The sequence below is a fragment of the Anthonomus grandis genome, chromosome 3, assembly GCF_022605725.1.
Source record: "Anthonomus grandis grandis chromosome 3, icAntGran1.3, whole genome shotgun sequence".
In the NCBI taxonomy this organism is placed as follows: domain Eukaryota; kingdom Metazoa; phylum Arthropoda; class Insecta; order Coleoptera; family Curculionidae; genus Anthonomus; species Anthonomus grandis.
The window spans coordinates 7082836-7103394 of NC_065548.1; the positions used below are offsets into that span (position 1 = coordinate 7082836).

At 30.2% G+C, this 20559-nt stretch overlaps 2 protein-coding genes across 4 annotated transcripts in view; one reads left to right on the top strand and one right to left on the bottom strand.

Moving 5' to 3' along the window:
- Positions 1-7124: 7124 nt before the first annotated feature.
- On the top strand, positions 7125-13320 carry LOC126733828 (uncharacterized). The gene is made up of 4 exons (XM_050437241.1): positions 7125-7371; positions 8216-8365; positions 8414-8534; positions 13079-13320. The coding sequence occupies exons 1-4, from the start codon at positions 7303-7305 to the stop codon at positions 13168-13170; spliced, it is 432 nt and encodes a 143-aa protein (XP_050293198.1). The 5' UTR covers positions 7125-7302; the 3' UTR covers positions 13171-13320.
- The window catches only part of LOC126733826 (antichymotrypsin-2-like), a 60350-nt gene continuing 53069 nt past the window's right edge, over positions 13279-20559 (bottom strand). For 2 of the 3 annotated variants that reach the window (XM_050437232.1, XM_050437233.1), the window contains exon 9: positions 13279-13498. In XM_050437232.1, coding sequence (XP_050293189.1) covers positions 13326-13498 — 173 coding nt within the window. In that variant the 3' untranslated portion in view covers positions 13279-13325. Of the gene's footprint in view, positions 13499-18773; positions 18942-20559 lie in introns of those variants that run through there. The other variant, XM_050437236.1, reaches the window with a different exon arrangement.

The following is a 20559-nucleotide window of genomic DNA, read 5'->3' on the forward strand; positions in this document are numbered from 1 at the left end:
TTGTTTTTGTGTTTGCTGCGTGAACACGAAAAATAGGAATGAATGTTATTGATTTAATCTAGAATAATATTCTAAATATTCGCAATAATTAGGAACACAACATAGTTGGGAGAGAGTGGGAAAAACCAACTACGTCAACTCCAACTTAAGCTGTTCAGGCAAAATTAAGATGTTTTTCCTTATATTTTCTATGTTGATAGAGGGTTTTACAAGACGATGAAAAATCCAAGCATTATCATTTATCAGTTTATAAATCTATTGAAAATATACGGCTTTTCCAGTGTAATTATTTATTTTCCTGGGAAATCATCCCAATTTCAATTTTAGAATAAATTCAAATATTTAATATAAAACTCTTAAGATAATATACAGCATTCCATTAATTCAATTTACAATAAACAGTGAACTCAATATTACTCTTCAATGAATTTTATGAACGTCAACCCAATATCTACTCAAAGGCCCCAAAGCCATTATTAATATAAGCCCATATATACGAACGCCATTTGGCAGGCATCTCATAGAATTTCCAGGCAGCACAGATTTGAAATATCCATAGTTCTGGCGCCATCCAGTCGACCAACCTCTTTCATCTCGTTTCGTATCCGAGGGAGATGCGCGAATTGGACGGTGACACGTAAGCGAACTTTCTATATACGTTTACTAATTAAATATTAAGAAATATATTAGTACTATTTCACTCGGATTTAGTCCTGCATTTTTATTTAAACAAATAAAAAATTTAAACTAATAAATGTATGTTAAAAAAACAGTGTTTTTATCCACATCGTCAAAACTTTTACCACATTCTTGTTGGTTGTTATTTAATTGTTTCTAAGGTAAACAACAAAACTGATTAAGATGTAATGAAATGCAGTCCCTTTAAAGATCTGTAGCACAATTTAGAAATGGCTTGACAGTTCTTAGCCAAGTTCTCATGTGAATTCTGAGCTTTAGAGATTGATCCTAGAAATCCGGAAGAACAGAATATGCGATCATCCGTCAATAATGACCATTCTGTTATTATGATCGACAATAAGCATGCGCATATAAAAAAACAGCAACCTTCCATCAATTACTGAAAAACCGATGATACAACAATAAAAATCACAGGCACCTTCACTGGTATTCCTTCACATATGTCTAAACTTAGATCAAATTTCCAGAGACCAAGAAGTGCTGCATTTAGATTGGATATTCCTGAATTTTTGAAAGATGAGTAAGGACTTTTGGCCCACTGGGTGTTATGTAGCAGAATTACAGAAAATAAAAGCATCAACCCAAGATCCACTTCTTCAAGAATGTTCAGAATCAAGCTGAACTATAAAATCCTCCCAACTCTGTAAATCACTCACCAACAACATTCGTCCAAACTTAAAACAGACCTTCTTTTAATATTATAGCAACATAAGCTCGTACGAAAATCACTTATGTAAACTGATGAAAGATACTGATAGAGTATTACTATCGGACACTCAGTAGTGGTTCAATAATCATCTGTTAAATGTGAACTGTTCATTGTACAATTGGAATTAAGTGCTCTATAAAGGCGTGCACTATTGGGTCTGCTAGGTGTACTATTGAGTCTATTCAATTACGTGATATGTCAAGTTTTCTGCACATTTGCATTACAAATATGCCAAGCACACATTGGGAGTGGTACTCGTATATAATTGCTCACTAATTTGGTACTCAATAAATAAACTGCAAAATAATAATGCTGGCACAAGTACAACTTAAACGTATCGAAGTGGCCGATGAGATGCGTAGACGAAAGAGTATGCAACAGAGACAGAAAACGATAAAGTTAATACAAAATTGTACATTCCCATGATACTGAGTTGTTGAGTTTACTGAGTTTACTTTGGGTACATTTAAGCCATTAAATTTGCAAATTTGCCTAATTTTTAGGAATATTTTAAAATAAATATAGTATCTATTATAGTAAATTAAAATTAAAGATTGCTCTTTGAAAACCTTGATTTTTCTAGGCGGCAGGAAAAATTTATTTTTTCTTATTTGAAAAAAAAAGCAATTAAAGCGGTTATAATAAAGCAATAGATACAAGACATGTATTATAAGTCCTTATATTGTTGCAGTTTACTCTATAATATATAGAGATATAAAATAATAGTTACAAATCCAGATAATATTTTATAGTCAAATTTACAAATTAAGATAGGTTTTGTCCTCTTGGACGGTTAAGTTTAGTAATCCATAGACCTCCTCATGTAATTCCTTTCTTTTTTCTTCTTCATTATTTTCACTGAAATTCTTAATGTTTACGTTTTTGTTTGTCACATATCCTTTTAATTCAGCCCAAACTAACTCAATTGATTAACTCAAAACGTTTTTGTTAACTCAATACACATCCTAACCTTTTGCATTAAAGAGTTTTTATATTTCGTAATGTTTACGTAAACTTTATTCCAAAATATATTGTTGGTTTTTTAACATGTATTTATCATAACATGCAATTCCTCTATTCTTGTATTTCCTTGACCATTCCTTGACAAAATTGTACTTTTTCTAGTGGTTTATTGTGGTATGGGGCGTTATCGATTACAACCACAGTTATTGGTCTTAAATTTGAAATCAGATTCTCAGTGACTCACTTTTTATAATTTTCGTAGTTCATGTCATGTTGATAGTCGCCACTTGTCGTATTCGATTTCCAACTTAGATATGCGTCGAGATGAATATTGACTTCTCTGATCACTCCTTCAGTTTCCATAAAACTTAATAAATTGCTAATTATTTTACGACTTTGATCGATTAATAATTTACATTTTATTTTACTGTCACTATCATTCAATTGATCTCGATTATAACACTCGGCTATAAGACTCCGATGTAAACTAATAGGTCTCTACAGTCTTTGTCAAAGGATTTTGCCACCGCGCATCTAAATTTCATCGGCCACTTGTATATGGTTGAGTAGTAGCTTATGTCAATGTATGCAACGCTGATAAATATGTTGTTTTGCTTTTGCACTCATGACTGTATATGATTAAGATAAAGTGAGTTAAACAAGAAATTGAGAAACTAAAAGCTGCGTTTATATAAGATTTTAAATCGCGAATTTCGAATGCTTATAATACGACATGCTTTTGGTTAATAAAATAGATATGAATTTTACATTATTTTCATGGAGTTACTAATGGCACTCTTGGGAAATTATGGCACTAGTCACACCGATTGACGAGAATATTAGTGACAAGCATTAGTTCCAAATCATTAGTTCTCATAAGTGTTTCTTCATATGGGAAAAGTAAACTCGACTTAGTCGACCAGTCTCCACAAATACATTTATCTTTTTGATTTTTATAGATATTATAGAGCTCAAAATGCCAGAGTTTTTTTCAAAAGGAGGAGGTGTTATCCTAACTTGAAATCCTTTGCATTAAAACTATTTACTAAGACCCACTGTCCCAGACAAAATGGACATTATAGGCATCAAGCTTCTTATTCAAAATAAGAATCTTCACATATCGTCGCCTGGCACACATAGGGGCGTATCTGAAATATTTGTATTTTACAGGAAAAGCATTTTAAGATGTTGGCTCAAGAGAAACTCTCGCTGTGAGAAAACGGTTTGGAATTTGCGGCTTAAATTTTGTGGTCTTGTGGGCATCTATGATTAGAACAATTTGCTATTATGAAATTTTAGATAAGTTTTCCAGTTTTTCCAAAAATCAAAAAAAAGATTGAGATACGCCTTTTTGTGTGCTGTGTCGAATTGTTTTAAAAAAGTTACGCCCTTTGCAAAATAACAACAACCCATGGTAATCAAACTTTTATTCGAAAAATTAAACATTTATTAAGTTTCAAATTAACCTAGTACTTCAAAGAAATGAAAAGTGGAAATCCTGGCCTGGCCTTAAAAAAAATTCTTATCGTAAAAAAATAAACGTAGGTTCCTTAACGCCCTTAACACTATCAGCTTTATAAGAATAAGTAAACATTTTTGTTAATTTTTTAATTTAAAAAATATATCATAATAAACCAAAAGTAAAAAACTCTAACGAAAAAAACTAAACTGTTTATAACATAAAACGATAAAAATAGGGACTTATTCATGTGGAAGAGATCTGTAAAATGATACATGCTCCTGAGATTGAATTACAGGAGTTTCTCCACTGCACAAAGAAATTAGGTCCTGATATTTTATACATGTTATCTTTGGTCCTTCATTGTTAAGTTGTCCGAGGGAAAAATGATCTATGTTTGTTCTCTTCAATGTGAGGCTTCTATAATGTTCATCACAGTGAGACACTTTAAAAAAAATATTATCTGGACTTTCCTTTTCAACTTTAATTTCAAAGATTTCTGTCCAGTTGATTTGGTTTCTGCCATCATCTTGGCGTATGCTTAAAACTCTTAAATCTTTCGACAAGCCTTTAAAATCTATGAAATCAGAATAATTCATTAGAATTACATTATAGGGATTTTTAGCCCTAGCTAGTCTAAAAATCGGAATCAACTGAGATGGAACAAATATGTTTCCTGAACGCGAAATGGCAGTACTTATGGCACTATGGACTGAGTCCCCTTCACTTTGACCATGAAAGGGCTCAAAAAATCGAAGACGAATTTGCCTAATGTTCTTGCTGCTTCTTACAAAATATAGTAACATTATAGCGACTATGGAATTTTTATTTTGGCCGCTACAGCCATCGGCAAATAAATCGGCAGATTTAACCTCTTTTTCATCGTAATGCATCAAAAATTTGTAGATACATGTTGATATTTCCGATGAGCCTCTTTTGCTGTCAATTTCACTCCATGTATAGCAAAAACATTCCTTAGATGCGAAATTGTATAATGTAAAGTTGTAAGCTGCTAGACGTCTCTTATAAAACACGACACTTTCGTTTGTTTTTGGCAAATAAATGACTTGTTGTAAATCAAACACTGCACTTAAAAATGAATTATCATCAATAGATTTATCTTTACTTTCTTGTTTTATTTTTCTAATTTTTTCTTTGTTCTTAATGTGTAATTGGTATCTTTTTTCTAGTTTCATTTTCTCAGAAGCATTTCCTTCACGATATGTAGTAGATAGACTACACAAGTCTTTTTTTGACCGATGGATTGAGAGATTCATCTCTTTAAATATACGATGATATGTGTCAATACTACCTTCTTCTTCTTTGTTGCATGTTGTGTGTGAGAGGGATTGTTAGGTTCGGGTGAAGATATTCCCTAGATGAACTTTGGCGGGAAACAGCAAATAAAAAGGCGTATCTAAGATAGGCCTTTTTGTCTGCTGTTTTAAAATGACTTGATGAGATACACCTAAACAGTTTGCGTGCATAACCCAGGCAATAAATTATATTGAGTTACGTCCTTTTGAGAGCAGCTAGAAAACACCAAATTTGTCAACCTCCGGGCGAAATCCAAAAAAATTCAAATTATGAGTTACGCCCCTTTGTATGCAAGGCGACGATATTTGTGGCCTACGCCAATTTCCCTTATAGACTTCTATCGGAATCTTTGCACGATTTTTTCTTATCATAGGAATATTATGATAACGATATTTCGATTCCTGGAGATTTTAATTTTACAGGATAAGCAGACCTTTTTTGCACACATATCTTGACAACAGGATAAGGAATGAAAATAATATCTTGCTTGAACTTGTCTTGTATAACAAACCCAACTGTACCATTGAGAGAGCTATTGGTCTTATTACCGCTAAATTACTGCCTCACCCACCTCTGGTTAATAACGTAACTCATAACAATTCAATTTCTCATACAAATAAACACCTCAAAGCCATAAAACCTTTCTTGTATAACTTCTCCACAAAGACTGGTCACCTTTTTATGAAATATCAGACTTAAATAGTGCCTGTGATAAGTCTCTTTACTCAACTCTGAATACCTTTGTTCCAAAACATGCTCCCAAACGCAAGACCATGTATTTACCTTAGTATGCAGTTCAAATGTAAAGGAAATAAACTCCACAGGAATTACAAAAAAAAAAAAAAGATAATGTGACATATCAAGAATTTTCCACACTACGAATTAAAATTAAGTGTGACATGTTACTGCACATGAGAATTACGTAAATGAAACTGAGCAGCTATGACCGACCATGATGACCTAGAAGCAGAGATGCTCAAATCGTTAAAGTCTCTTAAAGAAAACTAACAAATGAGTCCAGAATTAAAACCTCCGTTCCTAATAAAGGATTCCACTTACGTTCTTGTGAATCCTGTCAAATATGTCTTTAATCTTTGCCTTTAAATGCGCTGACTCTATTCCAGATACTTGGTAAATTTCAAATGTGTGCCCTATCTAGAAAAAAGACATGCATTACAAATTACATAATAAAAAGTACGCATAACAGAAAGTTTTTAGTAAACTGGAAACCGCAATCTTTTTAACTTTTCGAGTTATTACCGAAATAAATTTTTTTGAGAATTCATTAGTATAATTAATTTTACAACGTAGAAATGTGTTATATTTCATATATCCGGAATAACTGGGCCAACATAGTTGACTAAAATAAATCTATTTATTTCCGATTAATTAATGTGTGATGTTTTCTGCACAATTGTAATACAAATATGCCAACGATACATTGACAGTCGTGCTCGTATATAATTGTTTACTAATTTGTGTATCTTATTACTAATTATTAATATGGACACATGCCTAAAACTAAAGAGTAAATCAATCAATTTATTACATAATATCAATCAATATTTTACATAAGCTACATGTGCTTTAAATCTGACGTACGTACAACTTCTTATAACAATCGTTACAATTTATCTCATAGATGCCAGACCTTTTATTGGTCTTCATTTTTTCTTTAGGTTTTCCTAAAAGATTTCTTAACTTGGTCGAACTTTGATCCTATTTCTTTCCTATCTATTTGATCCCTTTTCTTTAAAAATCCTATCAATGCCTTTAGTCAAGATAGGATCAAAGTCTGCTTATTTTAATTTTTTTGAAATGTGATCGAGTTTTTAACTTTAAACTTATGTGTTTTAATTAGCTTATCAATAATTCTATAGTCATAACCATTGCAATTGTGTCTTTTTCTTTATTAAATCTGTGACTATTTAGAGAAAATAAGATGGTTTGCGTTGAATTATTTTGAAGTTATATGGTATCGCCCCTAGACGAAAAATAAGTGGAGGAAAATAGTGTTCGAAGTTAGAAAATCTATGTAAGCTCAAAGAAACGACTTCTTAGAAAGTTAATTTTTCGGAAATAATTGATACGCAGTCTGGCGGACACGTAGTGATGTGAATTACAAAGAAAAACAGTCGATACAAGTTTTGCCAAAATGCAAGAGGAAAAGGTGTATAATAAAAGGCTGACGGTCAGTTGGTTCATTATTATGCTGGCCAACTTCGTAAGTTCATTTTTTTTTAAATTTTTGCTATAAAAAAATTATGGGATTAAATACAATCGAGGATTTATATATAGTAGTGGCTGCTAAGCTGACGTTGACATATTAAAAATGGAAAACGCAAATGAGGCTGTCATGCGATTAAATGTGGAAAACTTTTGAACGCGAAGTAAATTTGAAATGTCAAAGTTTACATTTTTATTTTAATGAAAATCTAATATTGAAAAGTCTTTTTGGTTTAGAGTAATTTTGCGATTTATTTCTTTTTTGGAAAAAGGCATTTTTTAATTAATTATAGTCGACTGTTTATTTGTTGAAAATTTTCAATTAATTAAAGAATTTTTAAGAATAGTCCAAATGAAATGAAAAAACATTTAAATTTCTTTTTCGAAAAAAGCATTTTTTAATCAATTATAGTCTAGGGTAATCATAAAGATCAAATAAACACTCTATATAGTAATAGAGTGCTTAAAAATATTCAATTTCAAACAGGCCAATTTACCTTGGAAGCCCCATTACAATTTTTAAATTGTATTTTTTTTTGGAAAGTCAGTTTTTAATTATTTATACTCGAGTATTCATGTGATAAAATTTCTCAATTAATTAAGGAATTTATAAGAATATTTCATATGAAAATATTTCAATTTACAGTAAATAAATATTAAATGGAATATTCCTGGCTCCAGTTAAATTGATATAATTTCCAGCTCAAGTTATGTTCCCATATTGATCATGCATTTTTCTGTTAAAATGTGCCTTAAAGTTTCATCAAAATATTCTCAATTTTGTCATAAATTACATTTTTAAATATTAATCATTTCCTAGTCTAATTCTGATGAATTTTCAGTTATTTGGTGTGATAGGAATCATAGTATGCAGCCTAAAACTAAGACACATGGACAGCGACGATTTCCAAATGGGATTTTTCAAGTTTTCCATGGGATTTGCTATTTGCAATTTGATTTTGAGCGTTCTACTACTGGTCGCAGTACTAAAGGTATTTTTTGTAAATGTACGTAATTTATTTTTAATGGTGGATTTTCAGAGGGATCAGAAATATGCCTTCTTCTATGCCCTACTGGTGTTTCTGAGTCTATTTGCCGCTACTATACACATTAGCAACACCCATAGGAATTTTACTTTTTTAGTGATTTTTATTGTATTTGGTGAGTATTTATTAAATTTTTTTTAACAGGAAAAACTTTGCGGAGGGTTGTTGGGTGGGGTCAGAAATAAAACAGAAACCTGTTTACTTAAATGTCGATGTTTCGACTTATATTAAGTCATCCTCAGGACACTAATGACTTAATATAAGTCGAAACATCGACATTTAAGTAAACAGGTTTCTGTGTTATTTCTGACCCCACCCAACAACCCTCCGCAATATTGAAGATATTGGGTCACAAACACGAAACTGGAAAAACTTTACTTAAATAATTAAATATCTCGTATATATGAATATACGAGAAAAACAATGAGTTTCTTCCACTGGATTTAGTTTTTTTTTTAAATTTTTTTTTTATTAAAAAATACTGTTTGACAATTAGAATTTTTACTTTACGATTTCATGCAATATCAAATTTTTATAATTAATTATTACTTAGCAATCAATTAATAAATATTCATATTACATGCCCATTAAATAGCCTATTTTGCTATTTATTTATAACGTTTTCAAGAGTCTATAATATTAAATTTTCTCAAAAAATACCATCTTCAATTGCGAATTTATTGTACTAATTTATAATTACGTTTTATTAATATTTTTATACAGATTTTTGTATTTTCATTCATATTTTTGGCCTTATTATTTTATATGTTTTGTTAAAATAATTTGCCATAGGACTTTGCCAGTGGAACCAAACAATTCAAATATTCTTAAAATGTTGAAGAAAATATTTTCAATATTCAATAGTTTTCTAAAAAGAAAATGTGGTGCAGTTTTCCATGAAAATTCAGGGCTAGAAATTTCTTATAATTTTTTTGCCTCAGAGAGTTTAATAGTACATATCTCGGAAATTATAAAGGGTAGCACTGTCCAAATGATTCAGAAGGCTCTGAATATTTCAGAAAAGTTAGAGAAAACCTTTGAGAATTAATACTTTTTCTAGTACATTGCCTCAAAGTTGACCATTTTCTGACTATAAGATAATTTATTTATACATTTTATGTATATTATGGACATGAGGCTGGTCAAATAAAGTATAAAGTAAAAGTATATTTAAAAAAACAATGAGAAAAATTTATAAAAATGACAAATTTTAAACACGATACTAATAAAGCTAAAAGCAATGGACGTAAAGATAAATTTAAAAGTTTTTAATATAAAAATCTGTACATTTAAGCAATGCAATGTAAAATAGCCAATTTAAATAAGAACATAAAAAATAATAAAGTGAAAAATAATTAAAAGAGAATGACTACAAAAATTGTAAGAAGCGGGTGTTTCGAAGTAAGTAACATCACAAGTCATTATTATTCGATAATATTCTGAAATGTCAAATTATTGGATTAAGATACAAATATGCATAATTCAATTAGCTATGAAGCACGTTTTATTAAAATTGTTATAAAAGAATATCCACAATTCCTTATTTTTATAAAAATAAATAGTTCTACGGATTTTTCAGTGATACCAAACAATTCAAAAGGATCCAGACAGTAATGGTCTTAGGAAAATAAATACAATGTTATATTGGTCGAATTTTCTAAAAAATTCAAGTTTTTTTAAATTTCTGGAAATACTCGAAGAAATTTCAAGTTCAAGAAAAAGTGTATTAGAAAATGTAAAGTTTCATGTAAAAACTCTTTTTTTGTCCAAAAATTGGTGTGGCATGGCATGGTTTCGGAGTATAAGTCAAATATGCATAATTTAATGGGTTACGACGCACGTTTTATTGAAATTTATATGCAACATTTTCTACAGTTTTATATTTTTTATAATTTTTTGTCATTAATATTTAATATGATTCTTTTAAATAATTAGTTGTATGGCTTTCCCATTGATACCAAATGTTCCCGATTGTTTGAAAGTCCCAGGAAGAAAATCCACTGGGTCGAATATTTTTCGAAAATTCAAGTTTTAGAATATTAAAAAAACACATTACTATTCAGAGAATTAGGAAAAACAGAAATTCATTAAAAATTTCATGTGAAAATCCTAACTTTTTTGAGTCTTAATTATTTTTGTCCCAAGAACATTAATTGTCTGTACCTCGAAATCTTTAGGGATTACCACTTTTTCCCATTAGTACCAAACAAGGAATACCATATAGAAGGTTGCAAATATTCCAGAAAAGTTAGATAAAACTTTTGGAAATCAATAGCTTTTCCAGAAAATTGTTCCAAAATTGACCATTTTCGGATTAAAAGACAAATATGCATAATTTAATACAAGCCGAGGCACGTTTTTTACAAAACATTATTGTATAAAAATTCATATTTTCTGAGTTGAATTTGCCCAAAAAATGATTAATGCGGATATGTCTTTTGCCTCAAAAGTGTCAATTTATTGGACTAAAATACAAATATGCATAATTCAATAAGCTATGACGCACGTTTTATTATTTTTTTTTATAAAATAATACAGTTTAATGGTCTTGGGAAAATAAATCCTAAGTTGGCCAATGGGTCGAGTTTTTCCAAAAAATTCAAGTTGTTTCTTGAGATTTCTGGAAATACTCAAAGCAATTTCAAATTCCAGAAAACTTCTTAAACACTTTGCCGGGGAATCTACAAAAATGAGAAAAACTATATTAGAAAATGTAATTTTTTATGTAAAAACCTTTTTTTTGTCCCAATAATTTTAATAGTATATATAGATCTTAACAATTATAAGAAGCGGTATAACTTTTCCAGTAGTACCAAACAATTTAGAAAGTCCAATAAAATCCATAAAAGAGAAACTATTGACTTTCTTCTGAAAATTTATAAACATTTTTCGCTTTCTTAAACCTATATGGCTATCTTAATCTTAGGTATACGCTAAGGTTGGTGTTTTGCGTACGTATTTCCCAAAAATTATAAACGTATTAGAAAAACAAAGAAGGGATATTGAATTTCTATAGTTTTTCCAGGAAATTATTCCAAAGTTTACCCTTTTCGAAATATAAGTCAAATACGCATAATTTAATAAGTTATGACGCACGTTTTATTTAAGTTTTTATACAAAATTTTCTTGTATTATATTTTTTACAATTTTTTAGCATTCATATTTAATATGATTTTTTTTAATAATTAGTCGTATGGCTTTCCCATTGATCCCATGGTTTAGATTCCCATAAAATGATTCAGATTGTTTAAAAGTCCTAGGAAGAAAATTCAAACTTGGCTATTGGGTTGAATATTTCTAGAAAATTCAAGTTCTTGCATATTAGAAAAACCTCTTAAATACTAATCACAGAATTGGAAAAAACTGAAATTAAAATTTTATTACAAAAAAATTAAAATTTCATGTAAAAATCCCATTTTTTTCGTCTTAATTGTCAAATTAAGACTAAAATTCAATAGTTTTTCCAGAAAATTATTCCAAAATTCACCATTTTTGAATTAAAAGACAAATATGCATAATTTAATACAGGCCGAGGCACGTTTTTTTATAAAACATTATTGTATAAAAATTCATATTTTCTGAGTTGAATTTGCCCAAAAAATTATTAATGCGAATATGTCTTTTGCCTCAAAAGTCTAAATTTATTGGACTAAGATACAAATATGCATAATTCAATGAGGTATGACGCACGTTTCATTAAAATTTTTATCAAAAATTATTCACAATTTTTTTTATAATTCTTTCTACAAATATACTATTCCAGTAGTACCTAATAATTTAAAAGGGTTCAGACAGTTTTATCGTCCCAGGAAAAAATGCATGCAAAGTAAGTGATTGGGTCGACTTTTCCAGAAAATGCAGTGTTTCTAAAATCTTAAGAAAACTTCTTAAACAACTTGGTACTAGAGAGTCTACAAAAACGAAAATCTTTTTTTTGTCCAAAAAACTTTAACTGTATTTATATTTCAGTAAATATAAGGGGTACGACATTCCCAGTAGCACGAAACGATTCGGAAGGTCTCATAAATTCTAGAAATTCAAGAAAAACCATTTGAAAGTTTATAGTTTTTTCAGAAAATTACTCCGAACTTGACCATTTTCAAAATATAATAAGGCAAATATGCATAATTTAATAAGCTATGACGGACGTCTTATTAAAATTTTTATATAAATTTTTCTATTTCGTATTCTTGAGTTAGTTTAGTAGCGATATTTTTATTTAATATGACTTTTGTTAAATAATTAGTTGTATAGCTTTTCCAGTGTTACCAAACAACTCAGATCGTTCCAGATTATTCGAAAGTCCCAGGAAGAAAATCGAAACTGTCCATTCATTGGGTCGAATTGTTTTCAGAAAATTCAAGTTACTTAAAAGAGAACTTCTTAAATACTTTGCCAGAGAATCCACAAAAATAGGAAAAAGTAAAATTCAAATTCTATTTTAAACATTGAAACTTTCTTATAAAAAACTAAAATTGTAATGGGACATAGCTAGAAAATCCAATAATGGTACGAATTTTCTAGTAGTACCTAACGATTCAAAAGGTTTCATATATTCTATAAACTAAAGAGAAAATATTAATCAATCATAAAACAAATATGCATAATCTAATAAGACCCGACGCACGCTTTAATACTTTAACCATTTTTCTATTTTAGCTGCCCTATGCTTCGCATGGTTCTGCGTCTACGGATTTTATCAAATTTGGCTAAAGGAAAACACTCGAGTAACCGAAGTGGTTGTTGTTTAGTTATTTATTGTAATGCTTTATCACCTCATTTAAATATATATACTCACGTATTTTTAAAATAATAAACAGCCTTCACCACTCTACTTAGAAGTAAATAAAATACCGTAGCACAATTGTAACGTTATGTAATAAAATTTTTTATATAGTAAATTTCGTTATTTTTTTAAAGGATTTTTATAAAAATAGTCGTAATAGTCCTTAAAATGTCTGACACTTCCTGCAAGCAGCGTAACATTACTCCTCGTCCTTATGTAATAAATAAACGGATGGTCCATGAATACTACTGCCTCCGGTTCTAGGAAATTAATTGGCTTGATTGGTTTTCTTACTAAAAATTATAAAAAACTGTTAAAGCAATAGGAGAAATAATGAGAAAAGGACACTCTGATATAACGACTGGCAATAACTCAATATGACATAACTTTTACTAATATTGTTTTTCTTATAAAATAAACTTACATAACTTGATTAGAGAATATTAATGGAAAAATCCGGATTAAACAAAAACAAATCAGATTTTTTTTTATATTTGAAATTCATGCTCAATTAATACTCTTGAAATTTCTGACCAATAAAAGTTAATATAAAAAAATTGATTGTAGAAGATCTTCCACTGGTTTAGTACTGGTTCTGATGGGACGGTCCTCTAGTGACATTCGCTGTACAGAAAATAAAATAATTTGTTTTTGTTTTTCTTCTCAAAATTTTTTCATTGACATTTTTGCATAGGAATGAGTAATTTTTTTTCCTTTGATGTTTTCTTATACATTTTTTGGCACGGAGTCTTTTAGTACGGAGAATTTTATTCGTTTAATTTTTAATCACTGCACTTTAGGAAATGAACTTGGAATTATGTTTTTCACTATTTATTTATGCTGTATTAATAAAAAAAAATTAATGGCACTTTTATTTATTTACTTTTTTTCAATGTAAATTATTGCCTTTTTAAAAAAAAACAATTTTTGATCAGTCTTATTTTTACCGCGAATTCCAATATATGTTTTCTTTGTTTTATTAGGACAAAATATATAAAATACATATTCAAATTCAAAAGTTGCTTTAATATCATTAACAAGGTTTTTGACAAAGCCATTCTAAACTAAAGATATATTACAAAGTGAATGTGTCAATAAGGCTGACTAGTAGTTAGGTCTATAAAAATATGCATATAGAAATAAACAATCCCTCAGAAAACCTTATTACAACCTATTAATATGTTCCTGCAATTGTTATACCCAAAAACTTGTTTGATCTCATTTGTCTCAGAACCCTATCGTCATTGATGCTCACATTATCTATCTGACATTTAAAGCACAATACATTCAGAAATAAAAATGCACAATAAAATCAGATTCTACGATTAGTTCCTTAACATGCCGTATAATAAAAGTGTCATCTGCAAACATTGGTACTTTTCCGATCTTCAAGTTTAATATATGTTTTAAAATCCCTTTCCAAATAACTCTGGTGTAAAAGGTTTTTGCATCCAACGCATATAAAATAACTAAAGTTTTTGTTGCGCAACATCTGAAGTGAAACTTTTGCATGCCAAACACTTCTTAGTCAAGAATAAAAAAAAAAGAAATAACAATAAAGAATAATAATTTTATAACAATAGTAGCACAGGGTGTGTAAATGTTATGTGTAACATTTTAATTCACTGTTCGTGCTTAAAAGGAGCTCTATATCGAACTATTATTTAACTGATATCCACCGATAAAGCAGTATCTATAGGCTGAGTAATGGTTAGCTAGTTTCTTGACACTTAGTGATGTAAAATTCTCGAGCACGTAATTTAAAAGAATGCTCCCTGAGCATGAACGAGCATGAACGAGAATAAACAAGCATAAACGAAAAAAACCTGAGAATTTATGTTTGGGATGTGGTAAAGTATTCAAAAACTTATTTTTCATGATTTTTTTTTATATGCTCAAAATTCTCAAAATGCCTAGAAAAATGCTCAATATGCTCCTAATGCTTTGTAAAATACCGACACTGAATTATTGTTCTAACTTTATAAAAACCTTAACATCATAATATTCATAAATCCGGATAGAATAAGAATATTCATCATAAATAACCAAATATTATATTTAAAGGGGTTTTTAAAGAATATACAAGAATTTATGTTACCGATCAGATCAAGAGTAGTCAAGCCCATCGAAACTTTCTGGCACAATGCTACTATTGGAATCGAAATTGTGCACACTGAATTCTCAGATTCTAATGCTAATAATAAATCATGGACCTGATCACCCAGAGGAGGAGCTGTCTGTGTAGACGTGGAAGGATCCAAGGACTGAGGTTGGTTTACCTCCATTGACGTTGATTCACCTTGTCTTTGGGACTCTTTGACTATCAGATTAAGGTTACAGGCAATATGGGTTAGCATTCCCGCTCTCCTTCACCGTCAAACGATTTCGACGTTTAGTATGGACTAACGAATACCTACTAAATATTCGCTCAGTCGCGGCTGACGAAGGCGGAAGCGTCATAATGCTTACTGCTAACTCCTTGATAGCTGTTTTCGAGCAATAACCCTGCCACCACGTTACAGGATCTATTTTGCCAACAATGCCTCATAAATAGGGCTTCGCAAATGTTTCGGTATGTGCTATGTATTGAGCTAATTCAACGGCGATTGCGCTTTCTTGAAGACGAAAATTTTCAGTAGTGCCGGCCGGTGTATTAATAAATTGTATCCCTAATATAAAAATAGATACCGTGTTAGTAGTTGCAAACGTCTTACCATCGGAGTGTTCCTCAGGTGACAATTGTATTCCTTGATATTTCGGGCTTGAAATATTAGTAGCTAAATGCACTCTGCAAACGACTTTGCTCTTTCGATCACTTAGGTTTTTGATTAGCGTTTCTTCCTCTTTTTTTGGTGACTGGTAGCCCAGGTACCTCTTTTAGAAACACATCATGGAGTTCATAAAAGGCTTCTCTTCTCCTTCTATCTCCTTCCAGCCTTGTTATCCATTTAACAATAGGTGACAAAACTCTCATTACCTTCTCAACCTTGATCCAATATATGTCATCATCGAGACAATTTTTTTTTCACTGCTGTGCTTAACTTGTCACTGATGTCTTCCGAAATGGCTAGCATTTTTAATATTTGTCTGGTGCTCCATAGGCTTTTCATACACTTTAAGATAGATCCCCACCGAGTTACCACAAGTAATTTTAAAGCTACTGCCTTACCAGTTTTCTCTACTTGTAATTTATTAAACGTAGCAAGTACAACAGGTGAATTTGTTACTTCTTTAACAATTTGTTTGCATTGATTTTCAAAATTTTTCAGAGATTCAGATTTTATAATTTTGTAAAAATTAAATTTAATTAAAATGTTATATATTATTTATAAGGCGAAGGTATAGACAGATACTCACTTTTCACAATTTCACTGCCTTTCAGCAAATGAACCCTTACATTATCTGGACATTTTAGAAACTTTTTCAAATAATTTGTCATTCGTGTCGCGTGGCGGCTGTATTCGCCATCACAAAACTTGCATGCATAAACATCTTTACCATCTCGTTTTTTATGCGAAAAGAAATCAAATGATTCGCATTTTCTTCTAGGCATAATGAAATAACTTTTTCGGAAGGAACAATAATTTAATAGGATAGACACCTGACACAAACACTGACTGACCCTTTCCCAAAAATCCAAGGTGTTGACTAAATTAAATATCAAAAATAAAACATCTTAAGTTTTGTTAAACCACAGATTTAACTAGCTAACGCAAGCGTTAGTTAAGCGTTAGTAGTAACGTTGCGTTAGGTAGATAAATCTGTGGTTAAACGCAACACAAAATGAACAAAAAATGCATAAATAACATGCAAAAACTACAGTCGGCATTGCTACAAAAGAGACCGGCCGTAATATTCGGGGAACCGCCGCTGTCGACGCCAGCGCCGCTTTGTCTTTGTGATTGATGCTGTTGCCGACGCCGACAGTAGTTTTTGTAAATAAAGCAGGCGGAATACGGAATCGTGCTGACAATTCTCTGACGAACGTTTGCGCACGAGAGAACGATCTATCTTGCGCGCACGAACGATTTATCGGGCGCGAACGTGCGCGAATATTCGCCATAGCACGAAGGGAACGTTCCTTCATTTACATCACTATTGACACTAGCAACAAAAGAACTACATCCATATTTATGAGAGGGTCCATGAAAGGAAACTACTTGTCTGGTCTCTACCTGGTATCTACTAGGACCATGAGGTCGAATATGCAAAAAATAAACGAAGATGAATTATTAAAGTAGAGAACGTTATAGAAAAAGGAATAATCTACCCACAGCTGACATGACATGATAGGAAAAATTAATCTAATGTAATACCTAGATCCTCTACATTAGTGACAACTTCCAAAGAGGTACCTTCACTTCTTTATAGTCATACTTCGACTTGTTTCTTGATATTTAGGTCTATACAGTTAATGTTACATCATGCAACAAGCGGATCGATAGAACCAGAGATCATCTGCAAATAATATAAATATACGGAAATTTCATAAATGTGGAGAGTAAAAACGAAGGACGCCAAAAGGACTGAGATCTCAGTAGAGTTACGACTAGTTTAGTAGCTTTTTTAATTGTATAAGAATCGACTATCAAGCTCAGATAATTTATATTTAACAAAAAAAACATGAATACAGCTTCTTGGAGCGAGAGGTCAGGTGCACGCAGATTATACTGAATTCTTAAAAGCTTTTGATCATGTAAATTATAAGCTTTTGAGAAATCAGTATATGTTGCGTGCGTCAGGTGCGTCTCTCGCTTCAACAGCCTGTGTAACAAAATCAACAAAATTGGGCTCAGTGGTTCTCGGAAACAACGCTGACTTATTCTTAACCTGAGTAGTATTGCCAGATTTTAGAATCGGTGTGATAAAACTATATTTCCAAATTCAGGAAAAACTCCAGTTTTAGTATTCAGACCGCTCAGAATAGACGTCTGAAATAGATAAGTTTAAATTGGAGATGTTCGGATTGTTAAAGTAAAATTTTGATTTTAGTTTGCTTGCTATACATTTTAGCAAAGTAAATAGCAAACAAATTGAAAATTTCATTCCTAATCAAGATTTCCATAACAGACCTTACTTGGGACTGTGTTATAGCACCGTTTTATAATTATCACATTGGTAGTCATATACCAATTGTATGATACATGATTTTTGGACACTAAAATAAAACAATTTTTCACCTCAGCTCTTGCTAAAAATGTATTCTTTGTTCAAGATTTTGATCACAGTTCTTAAAATCAAAAATGGACATTTATTGGAAAAATTAACATTTTTGGCAAAAATGCTTTTTTTTTGGTTTGTCCTGCAACATTTTTCACAAATTTCAATATGGGCCTTTTTATAAGAGATTTATTTTCTTATTTTCTTTTATGAAAAATTGAGATATTTTTAGTTTAGAAGGCCTTTAATGCAAATTGTCAGGCCAGGTTTGCCAAAAATTCCATCGTTTTTCTTTTTCCAAAATTTCAATTAGTACGTTCCTAAAAAAATTTAATTTCTGATCAATAGTTTCTATTAAAAACTAAATTTTACCGGGAAGCTTTCTTACGTATTAAGTAAAAAAAAACCTTTCATTTCAAATCATATTTTATTGACCAAATTGGAGTTAAGGATGTCCAAAATGTCCAGCAAAATGACAAAGGCCATTATGCTTGATATAATATAGAAATGGCCGATCTAGGATCATTCTTATTTGTGGGCTCCGGTATGTTGATCCGGACACAAGGATGAATTGAACTAAAAAAAAACAAAATTTAAATTAAATTATCGAAATGTTGTAATAGGGCTTAGTAAGAGTTAAAGAAAACTTATTTTTTTTCATTATAAGCTTTATTATAATTTTATGAATGAATTGTAAAAAATTAAAATATACACAAACATTGGTAAAATTAAATATAAAAAAAAGCGGATGGAGTAAAAAGTTATAAAAACTTATTTTTCAGATTATATCTGGGAAGGAAACCTACACAGAAAAAACACTCTAATATAATCAATAATTAGGCTGTGATTGTTTGTTTTTACATTTATCCAATTAAAATTATAGATTATTTAATTAATTATGTTTGAGACAATTAAGGAGAAATAATTGATGCTATTACAAGTATTATATTCGGACCATATCAAAATAGTATTAAATGAAAATCTTGTTATTATGCAAATGATTCTATATATTTAAAACTAAGGAAAATCTGTACTTCTTTGAAAATAAGAGGCATTATTGTGTGTAAAGTTAGGTTATATCAAAAGACGTGTCCTACGGTGAAATAACATTACTGTGAAAATATATATGTACCTACTTACTTTTAGTTTTTGTTCCTTTTATATTCAGAAAAAAAATATTTTTTTTGTTCCCATGGAGATTTTGATAAATTTAATAGTTCTTAAATAAATTTGTTCTAAGCCGAGGTTGACCAATTTTCCTAAAAAAGGGCCATCAATGTGCCAATTTTGGGCCGATTTCGATGAGACTTAGTTTAAATTAAAGGGTTTTTAATGGAGAACAAAAAAAGTTCTTATAAAAATTTTGGTAAAACTATTGGTTTTTGAATGAAAAAATTAATAAAATTATGAGTTTTTGAATGAATTTGTTTTAAGTCAAAGTTGGCCAATATACCAAAAAATTTTTTAATTCGGAATAAGAAAGTTCCTTATAAAAATGCTGATAAAATTCGTAGTTTTTAAATGGACAACGTTTGTTTCTTCCAAGTCTAGGTGCGCTAACTTTCCGAAAAGAATGGCCATAATTAAGCCCAGTTTGGCCCCATTTCGATGAAATTTATTTTAAATTAAACAGTTTTTAATTGGAAAAAAAGTTCTCTGTGAAAATGTTGACAAAATTAATAGTGTTTGAATGAATTTATTCCAAGTCAACGCTTTTCTTCAACAATTCACAAGTTTCCTGAAAAAATGGCCATAAATATGGCAATTTTAACCCGATTTTTATATTTTTTTTATTAAAGGGAACAATAAAGCTCCTTATAAAAATTTTGATGAAATTAATAATTTTTAAATTATCAATGTTTGTTTATACCAAGACAATTTTCATTGTTGTAAGTTTCATTGTTCGTTGTAAGTACTTTTTTATTTCCTTTAACTGCCTGGAAGAATCCAAAATATCCTTTGAAATGCCTGGAAAGATTCTAAAAATTAATTTCTAAATTTCTATTAATTCTGAAAATGTCTGACAGAGTAAAAAAAAATTAATTTTACAAAGTTTTTATAAATTTTTGGAAAAAATAAATTAATAATTTTTCTTGTTTCTTTTATATAGTTAAGCCCATTCATGAAATTCCTTAAACCGATAAAACTGTAAAAATTGAATTTAAATAAAAAAGTTTTGTTTTCAGGCATTTAA